The 27,616-nt window shown below is 46.7% G+C and overlaps 1 protein-coding gene across 1 annotated transcript in view; it reads right to left on the reverse strand.

Moving 5' to 3' along the window:
* Positions 1 to 217: 217 nt before the first annotated feature.
* The window catches only part of SLC24A3 (solute carrier family 24 member 3), a 496,588-nt gene continuing 469,189 nt past the window's right edge, over positions 218 to 27,616 (reverse strand). Inside the window, exons 13-17 of the mRNA XM_079784858.1 lie at positions 26,829 to 26,995; positions 24,271 to 24,385; positions 22,725 to 22,837; positions 5,653 to 5,718; positions 218 to 2,130 (exon numbers count right to left, since the gene is read on the reverse strand). Coding sequence (XP_079640984.1) covers positions 1,981 to 2,130; positions 5,653 to 5,718; positions 22,725 to 22,837; positions 24,271 to 24,385; positions 26,829 to 26,995 — 611 coding nt within the window. The 3' untranslated portion in view covers positions 218 to 1,980. The remainder of the gene's footprint in view (positions 2,131 to 5,652; positions 5,719 to 22,724; positions 22,838 to 24,270; positions 24,386 to 26,828; positions 26,996 to 27,616) is intronic.

The following is a 27,616-nucleotide window of genomic DNA, read 5'->3' on the forward strand; positions in this document are numbered from 1 at the left end:
CTTCCGGATTTAGAGGGGACCCATGATTTGCCACTTCGTACTTGTAATCCACCAGACATTTACCAGCTTCCCAGGTGAGTCCACCCAGAAACAGAAGGGCAAAATACCTGACCCCACGGGGACTGCGATCTTTTTCCCTTGCATTGCATACTCCTCAGTGCCAAACAGGCAACACTCCAGAATCCAAGGAGAAAGGAATGCGCACTGCTCAAGAAAGGATACAGAACAGAGAAGTTTATTTTACACTATCCGTCCAAGAAAACAATCGCCATAAACCAGTGCAAAGTGTGCAACAGAATCATTGAGTGTGTCTTAGCTCTGAGAGCCCAAATCGGTGATTTCCTCTCCCGGGCCTCCATCAGGCAGGTGCCCCATTGGCTAATGCTCACCTCCTTTCGCACCCTCGACAGAGACGTTCAACCAATTTGTAGCAGGTTATTTTTACAATTCAGACCAGAATGTGTAGTACAAGGGACAGAGAAAACCATACCGAATGAATTATAAGTGATCAGTGCTTAAAGTAAATATAGGGGGAGCACGGGCAAGAGTCCACAGTTTCAATAAATACAGGTGTAACAAGCATGGGTGGGTCTCAACTGGTGGAATTAGTCTGCATAATAATTCAGCATCATACAAAATCTAGCAGGGCTGTTGAGCAGTGATTGGCAACAATGTTCACAATAACTTATGCCCTTTGAGCTTGTCTGCATTTAGCACATTCTGTGGTTTCAAAGATGTCAGTTCTGTTTTCTCCTTCCCTTGCCATCCTTCCAGGAGGGGACGGGTGGAGCCGGGCAGCTTGGCCATGGTGTCCTGGAGGAAGGACGCTGGCCCAAGAGCCAGCTTTCAGGGTCCAGTGTACTCAGTACCAAGTGGCAAAGTGGGACTTGATTGACGATGTCTGTGCAAAGTGCGCTTCTCTCCATTTTCCAAGAAACCAGTGTCTGTAATTCCTGCACAAAAAGCAGTGGTGGCCTCTGGGTTACTCCCTGTCACCCCAAATGTCAAGCAATGACAGCACATCTCAGGGACTCACAGGTTGGGAAGCTTCTGCTGCTGACTGCCTGGTACCTCACGGATAGATGTTCAACCAGGGACCCTCGACAAAGGCCGCAGGCAGGCTAGAACTATTGCTTAAAAGACTAGAAAGAACCTAGTGAGAAAGTGAAGGTCATAATGGACATGTAGGAAGCTGCCTTCTTCCTCGGAAAACCCCAGGTAACTCCTATGGGCCTGTGGGGGCACCCTGGGGTATGAAATGTCATGCATCTTTCCCGGTGGCCTGGCTCAACTGTTCCTCTAACAAGCACTAGATCCACGCCTGCTCCAACATGCTTGGGATTTGATCCCAAGACACAGTGGGGACAACCTGTGGCTCATCTACTAATCCAGGGCCCAAGGGAAGAAGATGCAAGAGAAGCTCTCGGTCTCTGGAAGAAAAGGGGCAGAAGGGAGAGCCCCTCCAACGAGAAACAACCCCCCAAACCCATAACCTAGGAATCACCTGAAAACATAACAAAATCCCAAGCACTCCCTATAATCAATGTACCCTCTCCTCGCTATCTCTTCGACAGTCTCAGGCCATAAATTAGGTTAGTCTTCCATCCAATAACTTAAAAAAGGAGGAGGGATTGTAATAAGTTTTGCCTGGCTTGGGCCAGTTAGCAGCCAGTTTTTCTAGAATCTCAGTCACTGTCGAAAATGGAGCTTGAAAATTCACATGGATATTGAAAAGTCTTCACACCGGAGGAGGCAGGAAGGGGTGGGCAAGAAAGGCTGGGTGGCAGGTAGGACCCCAGGAGGAGGAGGGGCAAGGGAGGGGGCAGGGGGCGCCTGGGCCACTGAGGCAGGAGCGGAGGCCTGTGAACAGCAAGGGAGAGACGGAAGCCCGGCCCTGGGGGCCCGTGTGACTCGGGGTGCGGCCGGGTCTTGTATTGCACAGAAAAGAAGGAACTGAGCCTCGGTGGGCGGCCCGGTAGATCAGTGTTCCCCGCACATGGGCAAGTTCACGAAGGTGAACACGTTGAACTCCGTCATGATGGAGAAGCACAGGAACACGCCATACAGGAAAAGGCATCCGCACCCCAGCTTCTTGTCCAGCTGCCACTTGTTCAGGTGAACGCCAAACACCTGCAACACACAGAGGGGTCAGCGGGCACGGATTCTCTCCGGGCCCACAAAGTCCATCTTTCATATTGTGGAACATAAGACCATCATAATCAAGAAGAGGGGGAGTCAGAACCTGCTGGTTGTGGGAAAATCACTTGAAAAAGTCATAAGCATGGGAGTCCCCTGGACTCCAGCCCTGTACTGCTTGGTGCTGGCATCACCGTTCTGACACTTGACCCTTTTGTCCCAATATGACCTTAGCTCTCCTTCCCACAGGGGCAGGGGGTGGCTGCATCCCTTCAAGTCCCTGTGCCTGGAGGCCAGGAAGAAGTCCCCCTTGCTCCTCATTGCTGCTTCCATACCCTTTTCCTTTTTCCTCCCGAAAAGCACTGGGCTTGGAAGCTAAAGTCTCCCGACAGTCACACTCTACCTTCCTCCTTGCAGTCAACCCTGGGCGCTCCTGGCATTCCTCAGGGCCCTGAGTCCCCCCTCACTGCCGCTCCTGTCGTCGGCAGGCACCCTTTTGTCCTTTTAGTGATTTATCTATCCACCAGGACGATCTACCCAATACCAGGTCTCTTGAGTCCTTGTCTTCCACCCTATTTCAGCCCCTTACTCCCACGCCACACCCTCGACTTGTGCTATACCCACTAGCCACACGTGGCCACCCACATTTACATGTAAATCAGATAAAGTCAGAAGCTGAGCTCCTCAGTTGCACTAGCTTAATGTCCACAGGTGGCCAGTGGCTACTGTCCAGAGCAGATACAAGACATCTCCAGCACTGTGGAGAGTTCTGTTGGACATCCCTGCTGCCTAGAGCTTGTCAAACATCCCACTTTATTTTTTAAAAAATATGTTTTTATTGATTTTAGAGAGAGAGAGAGAGAGAGAGAGAGAGAGAGAGAGAGAGAGAGAGAGAAACATCAATGAGAAAAAAATCAACATAGACTGGCTGCCTCCTGCATGACCCCCACTGGGGAATCCAGCCCCAAACTGGACATGCCTTTTGACTGGGAATTGAACCAGTGACCTCTTGGTATATGGGTTGACACTCAACTATTGAGCCACACCCCCTGGGCTCAAACACCTCACTTTCTCCTGGCCATCTTCTGTCTTTCCCGCTTGCTCCATTCTAGTACCACAACTACCTACAACTCTCAGAACCCACAACCCAGAATTTACTGAAACCATCACTGCTTCACTGTACTTCACCCACCTGTCCCCTGTCCCCTCCTTACCCTCCTAAGTTCCTCCAGCAATTGCTACAGTCACTCCTGGCATCCGCCTCCATTCCTGGCCTATCTGTAGCTTTGTGGTCTTTGCCGGTTAAGCCACAGCCCTTTGGTTCATGCCAAGCTTCCATGTACTCCACGCTGCCTCCTTGCAGCAGACCCTGGCTGGAGGAAAATGCTGGCCAGGCTGATGGGTCTCACTTTAAATTTAAGGCCATTAATGCCTTCTGGCAGTCATCCACATTTCCTAGTCCACCATCTCTTCCTTTCTTAGACGGCTATTTCAGGCCTCTCTTCTCTCTTTAAATGACCAACACTCCCTTCTCTCCTCTCACTGTCAGCTCATGACTTGTTCCCATTTCACAGAGCTCCTACCACCACATCTACCTGCCCACCTTCCCTCTGTTAATGAGGACCCACAGCCCACAGTCCTGCCCACAGCCCTGTCCACAGCCCATTCTTCCAGGTGAGCACGACATCTCCCCACCTCCTCGTACTGCTTAAGGTCATGGCTCCAGCAATTGTCTCTCTTTCATCTCAACTCCCCAAACCCATCCTTGGATTATTCCAATTAGCATAAAAGAATGCTGCTATCTCTCTCATCTACACTTTTCTGGGTTTCCATTTCTCTCCTTTCTTTATAGCAAGATAACTTGAAAGAGTTGTAAATACCAGCTGCCTCCAGTTCTTTTCCTTCCATTCTCCGTTAACTTATTCCACTCAGCCTTCTGCCCCGCTGCTCTGCAAGCCACCATGTCAAGAGCACCGATGACTCTACATTTCTAACCCTAATGGCCAACTCGGGACTCCTCTCCCTTAACAGCACAGATCACTCCACCATGAAGCACCTTCTCCACATGACTTCCCATTGCCACACTCTTCTGGTTTTCCTCTTACCTCTCTGAATGTTCTTTCTCTGTTTCTTTTGAGGTTTTATCCTCATCATCCTGACTCAGATCTTAGGGCTCTTCTCTTTCCTATCTATGCTCACTCCCTTGATGAACTCATCCAATCGCATGGCTTTAAATACCATCTACATTCTGGTGTCACCAGCTTGGACATTCGTCCTGAACCCAGACTCATCTTTCCAATGGCTTTCTTGGCCTCCCCAGTTAGAGGTCAAATAAGAACTGCAAACTTAAGATGTTTGAAATTGCTCTTGTTCCCCAAACCTACTTCTCTTCCATCTTTCCACAGCCCCATTTGGTCAGCCCAGCTAGCGGTTAGCCCGATCTCCTACAAATTGTACAACCTCAGCACGGTGTAAGGAGAAGCACTGTGCTACAAGCTTGCACTGTCAGACAGCTTGCTCCTCCATCATTTGGTGTCAACTTCTCTACTGTCATCAGTACAATGGAGCTGATATTAGTGACAGCTCATGGGGGTGTGGTGAGCTCCAAACGGGAAAACAGATGCAGAATATTAAGCACAGTGTGTGGCGATAATCCTAAGTCATACGGCCTGAAGAACCTCTACACTACAAAAGAATAAATTATATAGATTTTCACTTTTGTGTAAGGAAGTATTTGCTTTGGTAAAACTTTGACATTTGACTCCCATCTTGATCCCGTAGATTACCTCTCCTGCTTCCTGCCTGCCCTACTGAATTCCCGTTCTCTAGCATATGTACATTCACATGCTAGGTATAACTCAGTTTATATTTCCTTGAAATTTTCAGGAAAAAAACATATTGTGTCTCAATGTTTCATGTCAAAATTCAACAGCATACTTGTATGTTACCGGATACTTCACGTGGGTCAGTCCATGTGTTGGTGCAAACTGTGTCGGTGCAAATTTGTTTGCACCGACATGTCCGTTGAGATGGAATGTTAAATTATACAAAGGGATGTAATGGCCAAGAAAGTAGATGGCATAAAAGGGGAACTGTCAATAAAATATATTCTTAGTTGCTGAGTACTGGTCAAACCCATGGATTTATGAAGATGTTTAGTAACCTGAAACAATTAATTAAAATCTACTATTCTGTAACTAATTTTGCAGAAAAAGTGAGGTCTCCCCTTAGTTTTTGATAAAACGATTTGTGTTTGGCATGCCACATGGCCATGTTTCTGAGTGGAGGCTGCTTCCTTTCAGTAAGAGAGGGCTTTCTAGTGGGTTGCTAGGATCCACTTCTAGAAGAAACAGTTACGAAGGAGAAGGAACATCTGGAGGCTGATTGTCCTGATCCACCAGGAGGCCCAGCCCATCTGGTGTCCAAACAAACCCTGTTGCCAAAGAACTGCAGGGGGTGGGGGTGGGGGAGGGAAAACACGGGAGCTCGAAAGCGAGGAGAGAACTGCAAACCTACTGTGACAAAGACGGAGGCCAGGAGCAAGCCCACGGAGTAGATCAGTCCCCTGCTGTTCAGCCGAATCTGTAACAAAAGAACGAAACAGAATTAGCTCTCCGAAAAGTCATGTGTTTAATGTGGGGCACTCAAGCATCTCTGAGTGAGTCCAGTTTTCTCCTATAGGGGGCGAAACAAAAGGAGGCCTCCCCAGCCATCCGCTACAGCTTGTGGGAGGAATGTGAACTTTTCTAAAAACACTCAGAGAACGCCCTGGTCTGGTCCACTCTCAGCCCAGTCCCATGCTTCCCTCCAGTGGTGGTGGCTGTTGGACTGCTCACGGCCCTGTGAATTCTCCATGTGTGTTGCCTGATTCTTGTTGCCCACAAGGCTTCCCTATGGACCTCACCTCCAGGGGTTTCATAACATGGGTGATGGGAGCAATATTTTGAAAAAATTACTAAAGTTTTTATCTCTTTTGCATTAAAATGTCTATGACCTTCACCCCAATTTGATATGAAGAGATGGGTGAGGCCGGCTATCTTGAGCAAGCAAAGAGGAAAGAGTTAACATATAAAAGGATTTTGTTTGGTTTCTTTTTCACAGCAAAAAAAAAAAAAAAAAAAAAAAAAAAAAAAATGGGGCTAACAGCCAAACCATGAAGAAAAAGAAAGCAGCAATTTTTGGAATTCTTATAGAACAGCGCTGTCCAGGAGAACTCTCTGCAAAGACAAAACGTCCTGCATCTGTGCTGTCCTGCGTAGCAGGCGTCAGGAGCATGTGGCTGTGAGCACTTACTTGCAAAGGAGCTCATGTAACCGAAGAACAAAACATTTAAATTTACCTTTAATAAATTTAAATTTCCATTTAAAGAGCCACATGGGACTAATGGCTGTAGTGTTGGGCAGAGCAGGTAGAGAATATTAAAGGGCCAACCCAGCCAACAAAGATCCTAGCTTTCCTTCCAGGGTGTAGAGAGGATGCCTTCCTGCTCTGACCTAGGTCATGAGGTCGCTGCCCTGAAACTGGAGGCATGTCTTACAGCAGCTGTGCTCAGAGGGTGCTCCCGGGACCAGCCGCACACCTGGGGGCTGGTTAGAAATGTAGGATCTTGGGCCCCAGCCGACCTCCTATATCAGAAACTATGAGAGTGGGGCCCACCGATCTGTGCTTTCACAAGCCCTCCAGGGACTTAAGAACCAATGACTTACAGAAAGTACTAAGGCTAAATTTGCTTCTGGGGATGGGACTTTGACATTCATTTTTCGCCAGTTCTCTTGGGAAATCTTATGTGTATCCAGGTTTAGGGACCACAGCCTTCCCCCTCCCCACAATGTACACTGTCCTGCTGGGAGTCAAAGGCTCACCTGTGTTCACAGAAAGAAAAATGAGGCAGGTTGATCATGTAAATTAGAGAACAAAGTGGTGATTATTAGGAGGAGTGGTTTGGGGCCTTTCGGACAAAGTTCAAGGTACCTTTTCCCACCCTTTCACCAGTTTACCCCTGGGGTGTAGGTATGGGAACAAGGGGATGAGTCCATAAGTGGGTTTGCTTGGTTCATGCTTGGTTCGTCTTTGGTGATAGGACACCATATCCTCATGCCCTAAACAGCCAACCCTTTCTTTATTTCTTTCTTTTTATGTCAGAGAGGAAGGGAGAGGGAGATAGAAACAGTCAATGAGAGAGAATCATTGATTAGCTGCCTTCTGCATGACCCCTACTGGGGATCAAGCCTGTAACCCAGGCGTGTGTCCTGACCAGGAATGGAACTGTGACCTCCTGGTACATGAGTTGATGCTCAACCACTGAGCTACGCCAGTTGGGCCTTTCTGTGAGGACCCGTGAGCATCTCCCTAAGGGACGTTCACAGAGGGAATGGAGCGGCTCTCTCCTCTGCCTGCACAGTCTGTGTGAGCTAACCATCTGCTTGGCCCCAGCCACCAAATGCCTTCCTAAGAATCAAGGTCTCAGATCTTAATCTCTGTGACACTAGAGCCATGGGTGGACCCAGTGCATTCAGGGTGGAAAAATGAGGAATCAGCCACCCCAGGCCAGCTGGTAGCTGAACTTCCGGCAGACCCTCCGCCCGGCTGTGGTTAGTTTCCTCCTTTCATCAGCTGTGATGGAATAAAGAGGCTACTAAGCAGGAGCACATCACAAATGCTGTGCTGTAAGAGGGTCTCTGCCCCCAAAGTAGTCTGTCCACACTGACTCTGACAATCCCACATGTACCCTGGCCAGTGTCAAAGACGGGCGGGCTTAGAGCAAGAAGGTGGCTCCATGTGGAGTGAGAAACAGCCCACCAGCGCTGTCCTCTGTCACATGGTCCTTGGGTCCACCCAGAAACTGAACACACACTCAGAAACTCCTTTGAGCTGTTAATTTTAACAGCACATGGATTTTCTAAGTATCGAGTCAATCCACTTCCAGCCTATGGCACCCTCTGACCTCCAGGGTCGAATCCTTGTCAGCAACAGGAGTTGAGTAAAATGATTTCCTGCCCTTAGAAACTGAGAGCCAGTGACACCAAAGCCACGAGTAGAAAATTCTTTGGCGAAGCGTTTTCAAAATGAATCACATTCAAGCACGGCTTTTGACCTTGACTTTTTCTACATTCACATGAAGTCAGTGCTGCTAACATTCTAAACATAGCTCTAAAGACCAAATACAACCAACTCTTGTGTGGTTTCGGAGTATTTTCCACTGTTTCTCTGCAGCTTCCTTTGGTAAAGAGCTGCCCAGGGATGTATTGTTTGTCATTCTTAATTAGAGACCCAGGCTCTTAAAGCCGGTATTGATTCCTTTCTGTCTGACTCTCACACTTCCACAGGGAGGTGACTGTCAGGAATTAGGTTTCCTTCAGTTGCCTCTGGTCCAACTGAAAAGCCTCCCAGCCACCGGAAGTTGTCGGTGGTTTGGGGCAGAAGTTGGCAAACTACGACCCACGGGCCAAATCTGGCCCATCGCCCGTTTTTATAAATAACATTTTATTGGCACTCAGCTCATCATTTACTAGTATATACTGCCTACAGCTGCTTTCATGCTACAATGGCAGACTCCAGGAGTTGGGCAGAGACTGCACAGCCCATGGCCTTAAAATATTTCCCCTCTGTCCCTTTCTGGAAACAATCTGCAGACCCCTAGTTCAGGCCATGGGCCGCAGTCCCAGCGTCCTGGTGTCTGAATCCCTCCCAGTCACTCACGTGCTGCATGTGACTTCTTCAAGCCTCAGATTTCTAACGTGTAAAATGGGACAACACAGTTGCCACCTTATGGGGTGGTTGCAGGATTGACGGAATTAATCCAGGTTAGGCTTGAACAGAATCTGGCGTAGAATAAATTCTCGGTAAGGGTGGGCCATTATTCTCCACTCACACAGGAACTGCCTGGGCCCAATTCCCTGGGACCCCTGGCTGCTCCATGGCGATGACACACAAGGAGGGTGGGGACCATGTCTGACTATCCTCCACCTGCCACAGGGCTGAACACAGACCACGAGCTTAACACGTCATTGGTGACTGGATAATGGGTACTTTCCAGGTGGCATTTTGATTGTGGTTTACAAACGGGCCATCATTTCCGTGGGGCAGGGTGGACTGGTCAGAGGGAGGTTGGCAGCAGATAGGCCCTGGGCACCACTCCTGATGTTCCAGAAACAATGCAATCCCTGCCCAACATCCCTGTCTCCTGGCCCCACTGGTTTATTCCATGTATAGCTTTTTTGTTGTTGTTGCTCAGCATTTTATTATGAAAGTTTTCGATCATTCAATCAAGTTGAAAGATACTATCTTATTTTTTAATGAACTACAACATAAGCTGCAGATGCTAGTGCACTGCACTCCTAAACACTTCAACCCGCATCTGGTACGTGTTAAATAGGGGTCAGTTGTGGTTCACGGGTCTTTTACTTTCAGATGAAATTTCCATTTGGTGAAATTCACAAATCATAATTTCACCATTCAATGAGTTATGAGAAATGCATACACCCATGTAACCCAAACTGTAGCCATGATTTCCAGCACTTCCATCATGCCCCCCGCCTCCCCCCTGCCCCGAAAGTTCTCATGTGCCCTCTGTCTCACCCAGGGGCGGTCACTGCTCTAAGCGGCTCTACCATAGGCTGGCTTAGCCTGCCCTAGAAACTTCAAATGAATGCTGTGCACTCTTTTATGTGTGGATTCTCTTAAAGAGTCCCTCATGGTTTTCATTGCAGCAATAGCTCATTTCTTGTCATACAACATACTAGTAAATATACCACAGTGTGTCTAATTATTCTCTGGTTGATGGACATCTGGGTGGCTTCCAGCTTTGGGCTATCAGCAAGTATTGACTTGATAACTCACAAACAAAATGAAAAGAGACCTATAAAGGCTCCTTTTCACAAGTAGGAGAACTATTAATGAAGAAAATAAGGACAGCTGGGGACTCTGCTGAGACCCCTGACGCTGTCTCTCTCATCCTAGCATCCAGTCTGTGGGTGGGCACCCAGAGCCCCTCCAAACTGCAGCCCACCTTTCCCACCTCAGCGCACTCCCATCTCCCTTTTGGGATCTTCTGTCTAGTCAAATGGGACACACACCTCTTTCCCCCCTCTACTCAGCCCATCTCTCCTGAGGTCCTTTCATCTTTTATAAGTTTGCTGGGCCCTAGCTGGTCCTATCCCCCATCTGAAGCTGATCTTGGTCACACTCTTTGCCTGAGTCACCTTTTAATCTCCCCAGCTAGTCCCAATGCAGAGGGAAGATGCCTGGGTGCTAAGTTTTTCCTCACGCCACACACCTTACTTCCCCCTGGCCCCACACACTCATCTGCAGGTAATGCGGAGCGTGCCTGTATATGTGTGTGCACCCACCCTGGGGTCAGTGAGGCTGGTGACCAGGGGCAAGAGTGGAAAAGTGGATGGGGAGACTGACCATGGTGAGTAGTGGCTTTTAGCTGATCTTTTCAAGCAACAAAGTGAGAGGGAGCCTCACATTTTTAAAAATTGAGGCATAATCTGCATACAGTTAAATGCACAGATGTTTATCCAGCAAGTGTACTATTAGATAAGTTTTAACAAATGCATGCACCCATGTAATCCACATCTCAGTGAGAATATAAAATATTTCCATCACCCAATAACTTTCCTCGACGACAGCAAATCGAACTCAACCCCCTCAAAAACTAGTTTGTTGGGTGTGCTGAGTCAGACAGCATCTCTGGACTACCTTTGGAAAAGACATTGAGCTCCAACCATGCACAGTGTTTATATAGACAATTGTTTCCCTGCTTCCTGCATCACAGATGCAAAGCCCCATCAAGCACAAATGCAGAACATCTCCATGGCGATGCCCACCTGAGAGCAGGCAAGGCGTAACTGGATTATTCAACCACAACATTTAGCATCGTTTTTATGTCTTGCCTTCAAAACTGCATTTTCATTCTCCAATTCCCTCTTGGCAGGCATTGCTGAGGAACAGAAGGCTGGCTGGTTCCAAAGTCAACAGGAATTTAGCCCATGATGTATGTATATTTTTCACAGGATACATACAGAGACCCAGTCATACCTAGTTTCATGTGTGTATGTGGTTCATAAAACTGAATCTTACAGAGTTTGGGGGACCCCAAATCCCCAGCTTCAAAGACTCGGACTTCCCCATATTACAGTTTAAAATCTTTCTATGGTTTGAGGTCTGCTCTACCCAACAAGCAAATTATTTTAGGAAAAATAAGAAGCCCCCGGACTTTTGCTAATTCATTTATAACTTGGAACACATGTTGTATGTCACTTTGCATTTTCAGATTTGGGTAATTTGAACATTTGTGTGGGCGTAGGTTCCAAATGGATGTGTCTAGCCTTGACTTTACATTATAAAATATCACTGGGTGGGAATTTCTTTCCTTGAACAATTAAATGAGGTAAGAAAGCTAATAAACTTACAGAACCAAAGCACTTTAATGGCAGTGAGTGCCTATGTCCTTTCTCTCCATCACGCTTTCACCAACACAGGTTGTGTGAACGGAAGGGCAACTTAGTAGACCCAACGAGCTCAGGGGAGCCTCATGGCAGGCCTGACAAGCTCAGAGACCGGAAGTAACCACAGAGGATGATCTGATCATAAATTCCTAACTGGACAGGTCATGGCTGGTAGTCCCAGGCTTATAGCTTCCTTAGCAAAGGTCAGTCTTCACCTTCAGTGAGCCCTGTCCCTTGTTCTGATGCATCTAGGATAATATACCACTGAAATGTTAGAGCATTTTCTTTTCCAGACCCTCAAAGACATAACTGAGGCACCGGAGCACAAGACCACTAGCAGGAGACCACAGAACCCCTCATTGTTATCTTGTCCCCCGAATACCATCTCTATGTGCTGTAAATGTTAACTATCCTGTACCCACCAATATAAAAGAAGCATGCATTTCTCCATTTTGCTTTTTATCCAATCCCAGAGATTTCCCTGGTTTTCGTTCTCCTGCCTCCTTGATCTACCACCAGTTGATTTCATGTAACCCTCTTTAAGTCTCCTTTGAGTGTGCTGCATAAAATAAGCTGCAAAGCTGCCATTCTCTGGAGCATTTTCTCAATCCACTGATATCTTGCTTCTTGGCATGTCCTCAAAATTTTGGCTCAAATAAATTCTTAAAACTTTCTATAGGTTTGGACCTTTCATTGACAGGTGCACTGAATTTCAGTGGCAACTCTGTGCGGTAAGTAGGGTGGGTTTTGTTTTCCTAGGTAAAGATGAGACATCTGAGGCTCAAAGACGTTAACCATTTAGCCAAGGTAAGACTCTGGTCACCAATTCTAGTGTGTGTGTGTGTGTGTGTGTGTGTGTGTGTGTGTGTGTGTGTGTGTGTGTTTTGCCTCATCTCCAAGCAATCCTTTGGCACCAGGTGGTGTCCTACAATTTAGCTCAATTCCAACACTATTTACCTGCAGATAGTGTCAGGTCCCACAGGTTAAGGGTTCAGTCCTCCAAGTCTGTCCCGTTCACCCACTCCCCACCCCCCACTTTGCCTGCCAATTGTAAGTCCAGCTTGTCCCCTGTGCTTCCTTGGATTGCGTTCATTTCCCAGAGTGGCTCACAGAACTCAGAGAAACACTTTACTTACTACAACTCCACTTTATTATGGAAGGATGGAACTCTGGAACAGCCAGATGGAAGAGATGCCCAGGGCAAGGTATGGGGAGAGTGAGGAGCTTCCATGCTCCCTGAGCAAGTCACTTCCTGAATCTCCATGTGTTTGTTCATCAACCTGAAAGCTCTCCAGGCCTTGTCCTATGAGTATTTATGGAGGCTGCATACATAGGTGTGACTGATAAAGTCACTGGCTACTGGCAATTGATTCAGACCCTTTCACTTGAGATCGGGGTGGGACTGAAAGTTGCAACCCTCTAATCACAGGGTCGGTTCTCCTGGCAGCCAGCCCTCCTCCAGAGGTGAGGTCTAGAAGTAACCTCATTAACATGACTAAATATAGCTCTCAGTACTTAGGAAATTCCAAGGGTTTAGGAGCTCTGTGCTAGAAACTGGGATGAAGACCGAATATATATTTCTTATTATAAATCAAAATACCGCACCAAATCTGGAAGCTGGTAAGGGTCAAGTCTGCACTTAGAGTTGGGCTTTGACTGTTAGTTCTAGACTCTTGCACCCTGCAGGGCCCAGGGAAAAGGCCAGAGTCCCCTTCACCCCTTAAGAACCCTCAGAAGTGGCATCTGGACCTTTCCAGCCTATCACTGCTGCAAGAGTCCTCAATTGTAAGAAACACAGATGCTAGTGTAGCAGATGCTGAAAGGACCCATCAGCACCCCATCCCCTTACTATTTTGGTAGCCAGCTGCTTCCTAAAAGCCAGAACCAGCATCTGTGACTGAGGGCTTTTTCCTGAACCATGTACATGCCAAGCAGCCCTCCAGCAATGACTCTCTGGGGTGGGTGTATAAATACCCCAGCTCCCCTGCCCCTCAGATAGGGTTATTCTGGGAAGGGGGCTGCACCATTTCCCAGAGCTCCCCCAGGACTCAGCTCCAGTCACCCATGGGAGTAAAGGGCTTGCTAACCCGCCTGTCCTTGGCTGCCTTCTCTTCCCACCTCCCCTCCCTACTCCCTTCCCCTCCCCCTCCCCAATGAACCCGGCACTCTGAATCCTTGTCTCAGGATTGAATGATTTCTCAGGGAGCTAAATTTTGACAGTGAGATGACTCAACTTCGGGTGTTAGTGACTTAGGAAAGCCCTTCCACAGGGGACCTGTGAGGACCCTGCCTTCCCCCAAAGATCACCTAATTTTTCTGCACCCAAAATTCAATGGTCAAGGTTCACCTTAAGGGTAGTAGATGGTGTCACTATAGCTCCCAGGAGCTCTGTCAGAAAAACCTCAAGAAGACTCATTTGTGAAGATGTCATCCAATTATCTCCAAGTTATCTGTCCAAATCCTGTGGGAGTAGTTTGTAGACTGGCCCTGGCAGTAGCATTCTGGCATTCTGCTAATTTCCATGGTGTCAATACTCCCCCCCACAGTCAACTACAAGCTACCGATGTGGCCTCTCTGAAGGCGGGGCCAGGAAGAGCTGCAACATCACGTCTCATGAGCCTGTTCAAACTGGCTCCAGTGCCCCATCTCTGGGGGTCGGGACAGGTGTCTACAGAAGAAAGAAAACCATTGGTCCTGGCAGTTGGGGCAGTGTCCAGGCTTTGAGAACCTGATTTGGGAATACTCGCTAAAAAAGTGAGAAGGCAAGACCTGGAAGGCATCAAGAATGATTGGTTCATTGATTCATCCCACAGAGGCCCTCTCCTGGGTGCTGAGGAAGATCCAGTTCCTGCCCTCAGAGCATCTGGGCAGATGTGCAAATCAGAGATGGCAGCCCTATGTGATCCTAGAAGTAGGAAATTTGGCTGGGGGTCGAATTCTTGGAGAAGGTGGTTGTAGGGCTGATAGAGCAGGCCTCAGAAGAAGCAACTCGGGAAAAGCCCTGAAAAATATGACTTCACCATCCTTCTTCTTTTTTAAAAAAATAATTTATTTTTATTGATTTCAGAGAGGAAGGAAGAGGGAGAGAGCGATAGAAACATCAATGATGAGAGAGAATCATTGATCGGCTGCCTCACGCACTGGGGATTGAGCCTGCAACCCGGGCACATGCCCTTGACCGGAACCAAACCCGGGACCCTTCAGTCTGCAGGCTGACGCTCTATCCATTGAACCAAACCGGCTAGGGCTTCACCATTCTTCTTGAAACATTGTCCTGGACCCTGTTTCTTCAGATTCCCCTTCTTTCTGGCTGACCCCTCCTCAGTTTCCTTCACTGGGTGGTTTTTCCTACCTAACATCAGGATATGGTTCTGGGCTCTCTTCTCTATCTACATTTACCTCCTTAATGAGCTTTATGCACTAAAAAGCATATAATGCTATTATTCTCAAGTTCATATCTGCAGCCCAGACTTCACCTTTAATCTTCAGACACATTTATTCCACTGCCTACTTGCTAACTCCACCTGGATTGCCCTCAGACATGTCAAATTTAATCTGTTCTAAATGGAACCCTTGGCATTTCCTCTTAAATATGCTCCCTAACCCTTGTGATGTCTTCCTTATCTTCATGAATGACACCCAAACAAAGAACTAGAAGTTACCTTTGATTTTTCTCTTTATCTTTTCCCCTCTGTGCATCCATCAGAAAATCTCATTAATTTTTCCTTAAAAGTCTTTTTCTCCTGGGCAATACTCACACCAGTTTAGCCCATTTCACCATGTCTCTTGCCACCAGCTCCCAACTTGTCTCCTCTCTTCCTTGCCTTCTCCTAATGCATTTACAAATCTGATCATCAAATGTAAAGTGAATCATACCATGACTTTACTAAAATCCTCAATGGCAGTTTAGAATACAATCCAAACTTTTCACAATGGCCAAGAAAATCTTAGATGACCAGGTCTTTGCCTTTCCCCAACTCACCTCCCCATTAGCAGATGTTTAGGGAGTGATGTTAAACCCATCACCAGGTCCTCCTGCTTCTTTTTCTGCAGTCCCTTGCTTCACCTTCTACTGTTCTCCAGCTTTACTGCTTCTACCGAGGCAGAGTGAACTGCTGGTTTCAATTCCCTTCCCCTGTGTTAGAGTTATATCCACCCCCTGGTGAGCAGCCCTATTTCCCTGCCTCTGGAATTTGGGTTTGGCCACATAATATGCTTTAGCCAATGGGATATTGGTGGACTTAACACAAACACAGGTTTGAAATGTATTTCCATGATTGAGGTGGCCTCTTGAGCTCCCACCTTTCATCACGAGAAGGATGTGTCTCAGGAAGTCACTGGTTCAAAGAGGTTAAGAGACACGTGGAACAGACCCACCTGAAGCTCGGAGCCAAGTCTGGATCAGCCAGTCAACTCACAGGTGTATGAAAAAGAAATATATAATAATGAAACTAGGCCACTGAATTTTGGGACAGTTTGTTACCCAGCATTATGGTAGCAATAGCTAACTGATACAACTACCCAAGTCCAGGTCACTATATTTTTCTCTCTCCTGCCAATGCCTCAAAACTGGTCCTGCAGCTGTCAGTTTTGTCTGGCTCCAACCCATTTTCCATGTAGTCAGAATCTTCTTTTTTAAAGGCACATATAGTGAAAGGCACCATTCCCTCTCTAATACCATTCATTCGTTCCATTATCATGGCTCACAGTGTCCTTCACCACATGATTTCTCTCTCTAGTTTTGTTCCTATCACTTCCCACTGCCCACACCTTGCCCCCAGCCACAGGAGCTGCTGCCCTTGTGTATGTAGCTTTCTCACATTTCCATCTCCGACAGGCTGTTCTTTCTGCTTGGAAAAAAATATCCTCTTACTCTCTCCACCTGCTTGGCTCTGAAAATTTTAGATGCTCAGAAGAAACATCATTTCCTCACAAGCATCCCAGGCCCATTAAACCCTGCCCCAAAATGCCACACTCTGCCACACAATGCCACACTCTGCCCCAAAATGCCACACTCTGCCACAATTCCTACACCAGCCCTTGGGAGGACACACATCACACTTTGTTCTGGATTGTCTCCTTCTAGGGGCTGTAGTTCCATGAGCACAGAAAGGTGTCTGCCCTGCTCAGAGCAGCATCAACATCTCTTACCAGCTTAGCACACAGTAAGCATTCAATTAATGTTTAATCCGAGAGAGAAGGAACTGGGCAGAAAGCATGGGGTGGGGATGTTTCTGGTCACTTTTTCTTTTTCACTTCTGTGGGTTCTTGAGTCAGGTGGGCTCTCACTGGGATAAAGAAAAAGACAGACTCTCGTTCTCCCTCTGTTATTTCTAGGATTTCTTTTGCATTTCTAAGCTGGAGTTCAGAAATGTGAGTTTTGCTCTGGCTTCCTAGAGCCTGCCTGGTGGCTGTTTTAGTTCTGTTGAGCAAGTGGAACAGAAGCTCTTCGCCACAATGGGGCAAAAGTGCTCATTTTCCAAACTCTGACTTTTAGAAATATATATATTTTTTATTTCATGCACTCAAATAGCTCGCTGGCTTCTGAGAAAGCCACAAGTGCTAAGAAATGTCAAAATCTGTAAAACTGCCTTCATTCCCCGCTTTCAAATGCTGAAAACAGCTGTCTTGATGGTAATTATCCAATAATTATGACTTGGAAATCCCATCTGGTCAAGATGGAAAAATTGTTTCAGAATTGTCAGCAGGTCCCTTGCGAGGGCAAGAGAGGCCATTAAACCCACAAAAAGGTCTGCTGAGCTCTGATGTCAGAGACGCAGACAGATGTCAGGGTTGCAGCCATGCTACATGGAAGGCGGGGCCCGCGTGTCCTGGAAATGAAGCCTCTCTCCAGGGAAAAGCTGGAGGCAGACAAGCGGGAAGACACAAATGCTTGTGGCAAATAAGCCCCTAAGTCTGCTCTCCCATGAACCTGCCACTAATTTTCCAAGCTGGGCATCGGGGGCTGGCACTGGAGGGCCTGGTGAGAGCCAGGGAGGGACCCAGAGATTGTATAAACAAGTAGTCCTCATGGAAGAATCCAGAACGTTCTTCCAACCTTCAGGCAGAACCCACTGTAGCCACATCACATACCACAGCCTAGAGCAGTGAGGACTTCAGCTGGCGGGCTTTTTGGAACAGGACTCGGGGTGATCAGGAGGTCTCTTCCCTTCCAGGTCCTTCTTTCCTTACCTGAAGTTGAAGAGCTCATTTCAGCCTGTCCTCTCTTCTGGCAAAGATTCAAATCAGAGATGGTTCTGCCTCAGTGTGACCCTTGTGTGTCTGTGCCCCAGCCCTGCATGGTGGCCACTGTGGCACAGTTTCCTTTCAGCAATAGTACCCTCCCTCCCGCTTTGATCTCTGGGGCTTGCGGGGAGAAGCAAATCTCGCCGTCTTCTCTCTGCCTCTTTCTGGCTGTGATTTAACTTTTCTGGGCCCTGGTTTCCTGACCTGCACAAGGGGAGTTGGAACAGCATTGCAGTAGAGTGCAACATGTGACCCCTGCCCACCTCACTCAGCCTGACTCATCCCTGCCCACCTCACTCAGCCTGCCTTACCCAGCCCACCTCACCCCTGCCTGCCTCACTACTCAGCCCACCTCACCCCTGCCCACCTCACTTAGCCTGCCTCACCCCTGCATTTGTGCTGCTCTGACCATCCTTTTGTTCTCAGACACAATCTGCCTCAATGTCTTTACACTTGCTGTACCCTCCATACACCCAACTCTTTTTTGTCATTTGCCACTCAGCACAGAACCCACCTCTTTTTCCAATAAATCTAGAGTGATATGTGCCCCCCCCCCATCACATCACCTGTCCCATAGGTTTCAATAGGCTTTTGTTCTCCAAATTTAGTTCACTTACGTATTTGTCACTCATGGATTGTCTGTTTTCCCCTACCTGATGCACCCTCTAAGAGGGAGGATCTAGTCCATCTCGTTTGTTCTGTGTTCTCAGTGCCTCGCCAAGTTTTTGGCACACAGTAGGCATGATAACCACTAGTTGAAGAAATAATCCTTGCCTAATTTTGCTGTTCTCAGGATTAGATGAGACTACGTGTCTCTAGAGTGCCTGGCACATACTAGGTACTTAGTGAATGTTCAGTTCTTCTTATTGCTGTTTTGTCCTCTACTCTTTTCTCAGGTCAACTTATTCCTATATTCTGCTCTGCTCACATGTCCTACCCTCCCCGCCCCCCCCCCCCCCACCCCCGCCGAGGTGAGGTGATGCTGATGGGAAACTTAGGATCCATCCAGCCAACCAGCAAATAATTTGTTGAGTGCATTCTAAGTACCAGGCCCTGTGCTGGGCACAGAGCAAACAATGTATAAAACAGACAGAGTACCTACTCTCAGGGAGATCGCCTCTCTGGGAGAGGCTCAGACAAAGAGGCCAAGGGAAGCTTTCATGGGAGCTGCGGAAAAACACAGGAGTGACACCTGACCCAAGCCTGTAGGAATATAGTTGACATCTAAGCTGACACCTGAAGAATGAGCTGGAGAGACAATGAAGCCCCTTCACCCCCTCTGTGAAGTGGTCTGGTTCTACAGGGCCACTTTCTGAGACACCAGACCTCTAGGAAAACCAAAAGATAAAGCTTGGTTGGGCCAAATACTGAGCACCTCGTTTGTTCTAACATTACTAGACAAAGAGGAATTCTGTACAAGTAAAGTTGTCCAGAAAATTAAAGTCCACCTCTCTCCCTACCAACACCTTAACTGTTTTTAATGAAAATATTTCATTCTTAACCTTTTCTTGCTGACTCAGAATTACTGCCATGATTATATTTCAACTATAGTTGGGTATTCTAGAATCCTGCATTCCCAAATAGTGATTATCTTCACTGTCAGGGGAAGTTTTCATTCTAACTGAATCAGAACTAAAATGCAAATAGGCAAGAAGCAAGTTGTGAATATTACTGAAAAAGAAGTTAACTAGAATTTTTTCCTTAGAATTTTTAAAGTTCAAAATGAAATCTTTACAGCAAATGGTACTGAAACAATGATACCAACATGCAAAAGAATGAAGATGAACCCTTACCTCACACTATATACAAAATGAAATGTTCTTGATTTCCCTGGGGTTCATGAACTATTTGATTATATTAATGAATTTCTGCTTTCAAAAGAGAGGGCTACACTGGATGTCTGTACCCCCGGAATAAAATTACCATCTCTCTGGCCCTGGTTACAGATACAGCAGCATTTGGGTGATAACCCAATGTGACACATTTTTTTCCAGTCTTCCCAACCAAAACTCTCTCCTAAGAGCACTCTCCCATGTGGCTGTGCCTTGGTCATAGACCAGACATGGCCACCTTTCTTTCTGCATTTCCTCCTTCACTTCAAGGATAAGGATAATCTTCAACCACAGGATCAGATATACACCTTGTACAATTCCAGCAGAATGACCAGAGTGACCCAATTACATCATCATAAAACAGAAATTTGGGCCAAAGATCTAACAGGGCCTGAACTTTTGTCTTCATGATGTCACCCTGCCACTAGAGTTTGGGACCTGAAATGGTATGTCTTCATGGCTGCGGGAGTTACTGATATGAGAATTTTGTTTAATTTTCTGTTCTCTGAAGAGTGTTGGGAGCATGTCAGAGAGGAGAAGAGGAAGGCAGAACATATAGGGGGTTAATTGTGGCAGACAATGTGCCTAGTTGAGTTGGAATTTCAGGCCTGATATCCACGTTCTGTCAGGAAGTTTTCAAAGCTGGTTAGAGAAACTAGTTTACTTCCAGGATGAGTTCTGAGTTTTGTTTTTGAGTTTTTGATGTCACCTTCCATCGTTGTACCCTGTAGTCCCAGTAAAGAAAAAGAAACCAAATGGATTTTAGGGACATTGCAAGGATTTGCATCTCCTGCTCCTGCCTGTCTATCCTTCCCTGGAGAATCATGTGGTAAAAATCTATTATTCATGGATTGATTTTCCAGGTTATTCAAGAGTGTAGTTTCTTCTTATCTTTTTGCTGCCTGTTCTTCCGATACCAGAGAAGACAAACAGTAGTTGAAATTCACACAGGTCTGCATTTTACTTCTTAACTTTGGTAAGAGGTAAGTGGGAAGGTGAAAGAGACAGAGCAATAAACCAGGTGGGTTGCTGATGACCTGCTATTTTGGGGTTCCAATGAAAAGAGGCTATAAAGACGAATCAGGAAATGAAATGAGAGACAGAACATTGCATTTAGAAGAGATAGAGCACTAGGAGGGAGGGATGAGGCAATGAAGATCAAGGATGACCTCTGGTGCAACCTCTCAGCCAGTAGGTAACTTCACATGAACCAGAAACATATGGCTTTTCTGTACGGATTCCAATTCCATTGTGTCCAGACCCAGGGTAGGCTGCCTCAAGATACCCTACAATAATCTGTATTGATATTTTAAACTAAAGTTACTTAAGAATCTGCCTGTACAAGAAGAAACCCTGACCTCTCTGTCCCCCTAAAAGCAGAGATAAATCTCCCATGTGATAGATACCCTCAACGCTCCTGAGGGCTGAGAGAGAATCTAACCAGACTTAAAAGAATCCAGAGTCCAAAGCTTATATAAACAAACATTGAACATTGAACTGCCTTTACTAATTTACTACCCAAGCCCAATCCTTGCTTAGATTCCTTTCTAATGAGCACCAACTTTTTTTGTTCTGTCCACTGCTCACAAATTCATTGTTTCTTTGTCTAAAAAGTATAAAAAGGTGACTGGTTCAATCATTTCTTTGAACTTCTTTTTTGATCTGAGCATCATATTATGATTCTCCCATGCACACATATTAAACTGATTTTTCTCCTGTGAATGCAGTCTTGTGTCAATTTTATTATTTTATCCTAGTCCAACCATAAGAACTAAAGCAGGGTACCCTTCTCCCCAACAATTGCAATCGGTTGGATATACCTTTATTAGTTAAACAGCCATTAGTCAAGCAACTTCGAATACAACTACCATTTGATAAAATGCACTACAGTATTTTCTGCAGAATAAACAATTACTTAGAACATACAGTACAGACAGACTAAGTCATGCTCAGCAGCCCATTTAGAGAAGCACTGAGCACGGGGCAGGTGTAACAGCTTCAGAGGCACACTTCTTCTTTCTTCCAGATATAGGAAGAAATCTCGAATCACAGTTTCTTCCTCAGTCTTTGGACAGTGTCTAGGGCAGAAGCTTCTGTAGCAGAGGGGGGACATTTTGGCGAGTTGGGAAAGAGCAATGAGTCCACCTGGACTACCTGTGTCACCCACCTGCAAATTCACCTGAAGCCATAATCAGCTTAACCTTGAGGGAGAGCATGGAGGCCGTCACAGGAGGGTCTGACAGTCGCCAGATCCCTGGCAGAGAGGGAATCTTGTATTTTGTGCCCCTTCCTTCAAATATAAAGATATTTTGCATGCAAAATAAATACACTTGAGAAGGGGTTGGCAAATTATGGAACCTGGGCCAGATCAAGCTTACCACCAGGACTTGCATAGCCCATGAGTTAAGAATGGTGTTTACATTTTCAACAGGTTGAAAAGAAATGAAAGAATCATAATATGTGAAAATTATACAAAATTCAAATTTCAGTTCCTATTAATAAAGTTGTAAACAGCCACACTCATATCATCTGTGGTTGATCAGGCTATCACAGCAGAGCTAAGTAGATGGGACAGAGACTGTCTGGCCCATGAAGCCTAAAGCATTTACCCTCTGTTTCTCTTTAAAAAAAAAAGTGTTTTATTGATCTTTAGAGAGAGGAGGTGAGAGGGATAGAGAGATAAAAACATCAATAAGAGAGAAACATCATTGATCAGCTGCCTCCTGCACACCCCCTACTGAGGATCAAGCTCACAATCTGGGCAGGAATCAAACCAGTGGCTTCTTGGTTTATGGGTTGATGCTAAACCAAATGAGCCAAACCAGCCGGCTACCCTCTGTTTCTTTACAGGAAAAGTTTCCAACCCTGCTCTTGAGTCCTGAATGATCCCACAAGCCTCACTTTGGAATGACTTTGATGGGGAGAATTTGTTACCTGCTCAACATTAGTATTTCCACACTCCCTAGCCTTGAGACAAAGTCACAGTGGCCAAGGCCACTACAAACAGAGTCCTTGTCACCCTGGATTTAAAGAGAAGCCATGGAGAAAAACCACTTACGTAGGATCCATAATCCACAGCCAGAGTCTGCAGGGCCCAGGGGAGACCGAGGCCAATGAGGATGTCAAACACGTTGCTCCCGATGGAGTTGGACACGGCCATGTCTCCCATGCCTGCAGGGACAAGAGGTCACTGCGGTGAGGGAAGTGATCTCAGGGGAGTGCCCACAAGGGACTCCCCCAAACCTTCAGTCTGACAGCCAGAGACCTGCTGGCAGGTCTGCAAGCTCACATATTTGGTTCTCTCCCAGGCCGTCACTATGGAACAGTGATTTTAAACCTTTTTCACCTTAAGGCACACATAAACTAATTACTACAATTCTGCAGCACACCAAAAAATGTGTGTTTTTATAGATCTGACAAAAAAATAAGTATAATTGTGATTCATTCACACTGGATGGCTATTGTTGTGCTGTCATGTTTTTTATTTGACAAGCTAAGGGAAAAGAGGTCAGCACCCTTGACAAAATAGTTAGGTATTGCATGTTTTAAAAATTGTTGTGGCACACAGATTGAAAATCACTGCTATAGACTGATGCTGCCTGTAAAATACATAGTCATTGGAATAGAATGCGTATTTTCAATAGAATAGAATAAAATACACATTCTTCAAACTGTTGACCCTTACTTCAAATATGATCATGGGTCAGATGTGCTTCAAAAATCCAAATATGATTTAATAAATAGAATACATCCTTATAGAAAGGAATACACGCAACAGTTGTATAAAGGGGCTCCTGATCTCAGCAACCCATACGTTTCAGTATCATCACCCACCTGTTTTACACTGTATTCAATTCTTCTAAACCGCTGAGCAATATTAAGAAGAATAATGTAACCAGTAAGAAGACTTTTGTGAGGACTTGTAGAGGACACTGTGTTGTGTCATAGCTACACATTCTGTTGAAAACAAAGGTCTGCTAGCACAAATCAGGCATATACGTTAGAGAGGTGCTGGGGAGGGGCATGGCCATCCGGGGCATCCATCTGGGAAGGTTAACTGTGACCTTGGTTTTGAAGGAGGGGAGGGTCTGTCACACACTGAAGAGTGACCTATGGCAACTGCTACCTTGAGGGTTACTGCAGCTGAGTAAACCTTAGGCTATGGGGTCTGTTCTCTCTAAGCCTCAGTTTCCTAATCCATAAAATGGGTGTACGATTGTCCCTAACTCATAGAATTCTTTAAGTTATATAAGATAATGTGCCTAAATTGCTTTACTCAGTGTGAGGCACTTAGCAAAGGTTAGCTATCAATATATTTATTACTATTTTTAATAATTAAAAAATGGTAATATGACCTCCAGAAAGGGGGGGGGGGCTGGTGCTACCTAGAAAACTTCTCTGCCCTTCTCGAGGGTGGGCCTTCTGTCTTGTTTCCCTGTTCTGATGCCAAGAAGCCTTTTGACCAACGTGGCACTGAAGTCCCCCATCACCCCTTCCAAGCTGGGATTTGAAGCCCTGGTAATTACCATGTGGACACCCACCCTCCCACACCCTTGTTGAGAGGTCTTCCTTCTTCCCCTACCCCAGCCCACTGGTGGCCCTACCTTGTCTGGCCACGATGAGGCTGGCCATGCAGTCAGGCACACTGGTTCCGGCTGCCAGGAAGGTGATCCCCATGATGACGTCAGGAATCCCCAGTGTGTAACCGATGATTGTGACCTGGAAGAAGCAGGAAGAGGTGGTGAACTGAAGGCTGACTCTAGCCCTACCTGCCCGTGAATCCTTTGACAAGACACAGAAAAGGCGGTCTCTCCAGGGGGCAGCGTAGGCTCTCTGTATGAAGACAGAGGGGAAGAAGGTCTCGGGGAGCAGGCTGGGGCTGCAGGTCAGGGGACCAGGGTGCAGTTACGGAGCTCATGTTTTCCAATCAAAGATGGGCCTTTTTCACTTGTTCCTTTCAGCTGAGACAGATGGCCCGAGAGAGGAAAAATAGTATCTGGGGAAAAAGCAATATTGGGATAGGATATTTACACTCAAGGTGGTCCTGGGAAACCCAGAATTCATGGCTGCCAAGTTGGGCTGGGAATTCGAGCTGCATGATGGGAATCCACACCTCCCAGGCTTGTAGGAAAAGCCATAGCCGCCGATTCCTTTCCTCTTTCCCTGGAAGCTTGCTTAACGTCACCTTTGCCAACACTGCCCTCCGTACCATATCACTGACGTTTGCTGAGTACTCGGGCAATGTGCTAAGTGGTGTTTGTGCGTTTTAACTGATTTAATTCTCACAACAACCCTATGGAGTAGTGCTATCATTATCTCTATTCTTTAGATATGGAAACTGAGGCACTTCCCAAGGCGCATGTGTGAGTAAGTGGCAGAGGGGGGCATTCCCTCCCTGGCAGGCAGGCTCCTTTGCACAGGCAGTGCCTCTGTCTACATGGGAGGGGTTTAGCCTGAGTCAGTGCCTCCATTATGCAAACGAGCCCATTCTGGCCCCTTATTTCCAGCTGGTAAGACAGAGGAAAGCAGGTGGTGAGACATCATGGTGGGGGCAGCGAGCAGCGGCAGGAGAGGTGGGTGGGTAAGAGACCAAATCCCTATATGTTGGCCTAAGGAGAGGATAACTTACAAGAACTGGGAGGAATTGGTCAGGATGCCACCTGACCTCACTTTCTACAAAGTTACAAGAAATGCAAACCATGTACTGTAAATAGCACATTCTCACAGTTCCTCCTGGCCAGCGATGGAAGGAGACACCTACGAATGCACCCTGACTTCCTCCAAAGGAAGTGAGATGCAGAAAACACAGCATTTCTGTTGGTTGTTCTGAGGAGGCTTTGGAGAAGTGGCCAGGCATCTCCATGTAACTGCTCCTTCGCAGTCCAAAGGTTTGTGGGAAGTTGTTACATGGAGATGCCTGGCTGGCCCCCTTTTAAACTGGACAATGCACCTCATTTCTGTTCAGTGCTGAACTGAACTTGGGGTGGCCCTGGGGCTCTCTGTCTTCCTCTCTCCAAGGAGGAAAGTGAGATGCAGAAAACACAGCATTTCTGTTGGTTGTTCTGAGGAGGCTTTGGAGAAGTGGCGCTACAAGCATCCTGGCCAAACCGCGTTTTCCTTTTTAACAGCCCTCAGCCTGTCTCTGTGGGAATCAGGTTTGTCTCGCTGGGGCTTGGCCTACCCTCTGGTGTTATTACGATGCTTGTGGCTGAGTCTGGAGTGTTGGGGAACTGATTCCCCAGATGGCTGGGCCAGGTCTCCTGTTTCCTGTTTTCTCCCTATTCCCCACCACTTCTCAGGACTTCTTAGAGCTGCACCTCCACCCGAGTAGGAGTCCGACGGAGGGAGGGTAAACCTCAGGTCAGTGGGTGGGTTTGCCTGTAGGTGGACTTGGGAGAAAAACACTGAGCACCTGGAGGACAGGGACACCAACACCAGTCCCCAAACCTGGAACAGAGACGGCACCCAGTGAATATGTCAAATAAAAATGTTAATGAGTACAGGAGAAGGGAGGAACCTGTGGCTATAAGATTTAGGTTGAAAAAAAAAATTACCTATTTCTCCATGATGTTGAAGGCAAGGGATAATTATGATTTAATTGTGTCAAAGTTCACAAATTTGTTATTGCCTCCAAAATAATCCTTCCAGAACATTTTATTAGCTCTTGAGTATAACCCCCCCCCCCCCACACACACACACACTCCATGGATGTTGGGGATGATGGAATGCAGGTGGTAGTCACAGCCAAGGCCCTAGAAGGCACCATGTGTTCCCACTTGCCCTCATGCACTCCAGTGATCCACCATGAGAAGAGCATTCCCCAGGCAGCCACTGGTCCAGGAAAATGGGCAAACACACGGATTAGACATGAACCCCACCTGCTGCCTGAATCTATGGAACCATGCTGTGGCTTGAAGCAGAGTTGCTCAGTCAGTGCCTGCTGAAATTAGTCCAACCATAGTCAGCCTGAAGATGTGAGCAAGAGGATAAATGCTTGAGATTCTAAACCTCTGTTTCAGGGTGTTTTGTTATGCAGCTTATTGCTGCAACAGCTGACTGTTACAGTTTCTGGGCTGAAACCCCAACCATATTCCCCTCTGGTTGAGTGTATTTCTCTCTCTACAGAGATTGAGTGCTGCTGTGAGGTCCTCGATGCACTCACCATCCACACCATCATGTAGGAGAAGGCTGCGATCCACAGAGTGGAGGAAGCAAATGTCACCATAAACCACTTCTCCCAGCGGGGCTTGTTGCAGTTGGGTACAGTGAAGTATAAGACAAAACTCAGTGGCCAGGTGAACACCCATTTCACTGTCTCCAGTTTGCCAGCTGGGAAAATAAAAAAGGCAAAAACATACACACAAATCAGTCAGCTTCATTCCTCTGCTTCACCAGCTCTCCACACTGCATGCCCCAGGCACTTATATCTTAATTGATGGCCTGTGAAAGAAACCTTACTATGTTGCTCTTTCCCTAAAAGACACAAATGGCTTTTCGTCACCAACAAAACCTGACGGACAAAACCAAGCAGAATACCAACCTTCTCTGCGGCCCACCTGCTAGGTAGGCCTCCAAAATGAAAGGATGAGTCACTTCCGAATCCTACAAGGCTGAGGGGATGGCTTGGCAAATGGGGCCAGGAGCAAAAGAATGAGGAAGATTCTCAGGACACAAATGGGTGAGGGAAGTGTGTGGGGTAGAGGTTTGGGGGAGGGGTGTTGCTAGGAAAACCACCAAATGGCCTCTGTTGTCTATTCTCCCCATGGATAACATAGGTCCCATAGCTTTCTAGATTGTAAGGCATCAGTGTTCATAGCGCCATCTAGTGGAATCTCTCAGCAGCGTCTGTCAATGCACTGAAATCTTGAAAGATGATTTGAAAGCTCTCAAGGTTGTCAAAACAGGGCATTGAATGTTTGTATCCCAAACTGATACGGACTTTGAATCATT

Source organism: Cnephaeus nilssonii (genome assembly GCF_951640355.1).
Source record: "Cnephaeus nilssonii genome assembly, chromosome: 11".
Classification (NCBI taxonomy): domain Eukaryota; kingdom Metazoa; phylum Chordata; class Mammalia; order Chiroptera; family Vespertilionidae; genus Cnephaeus; species Cnephaeus nilssonii.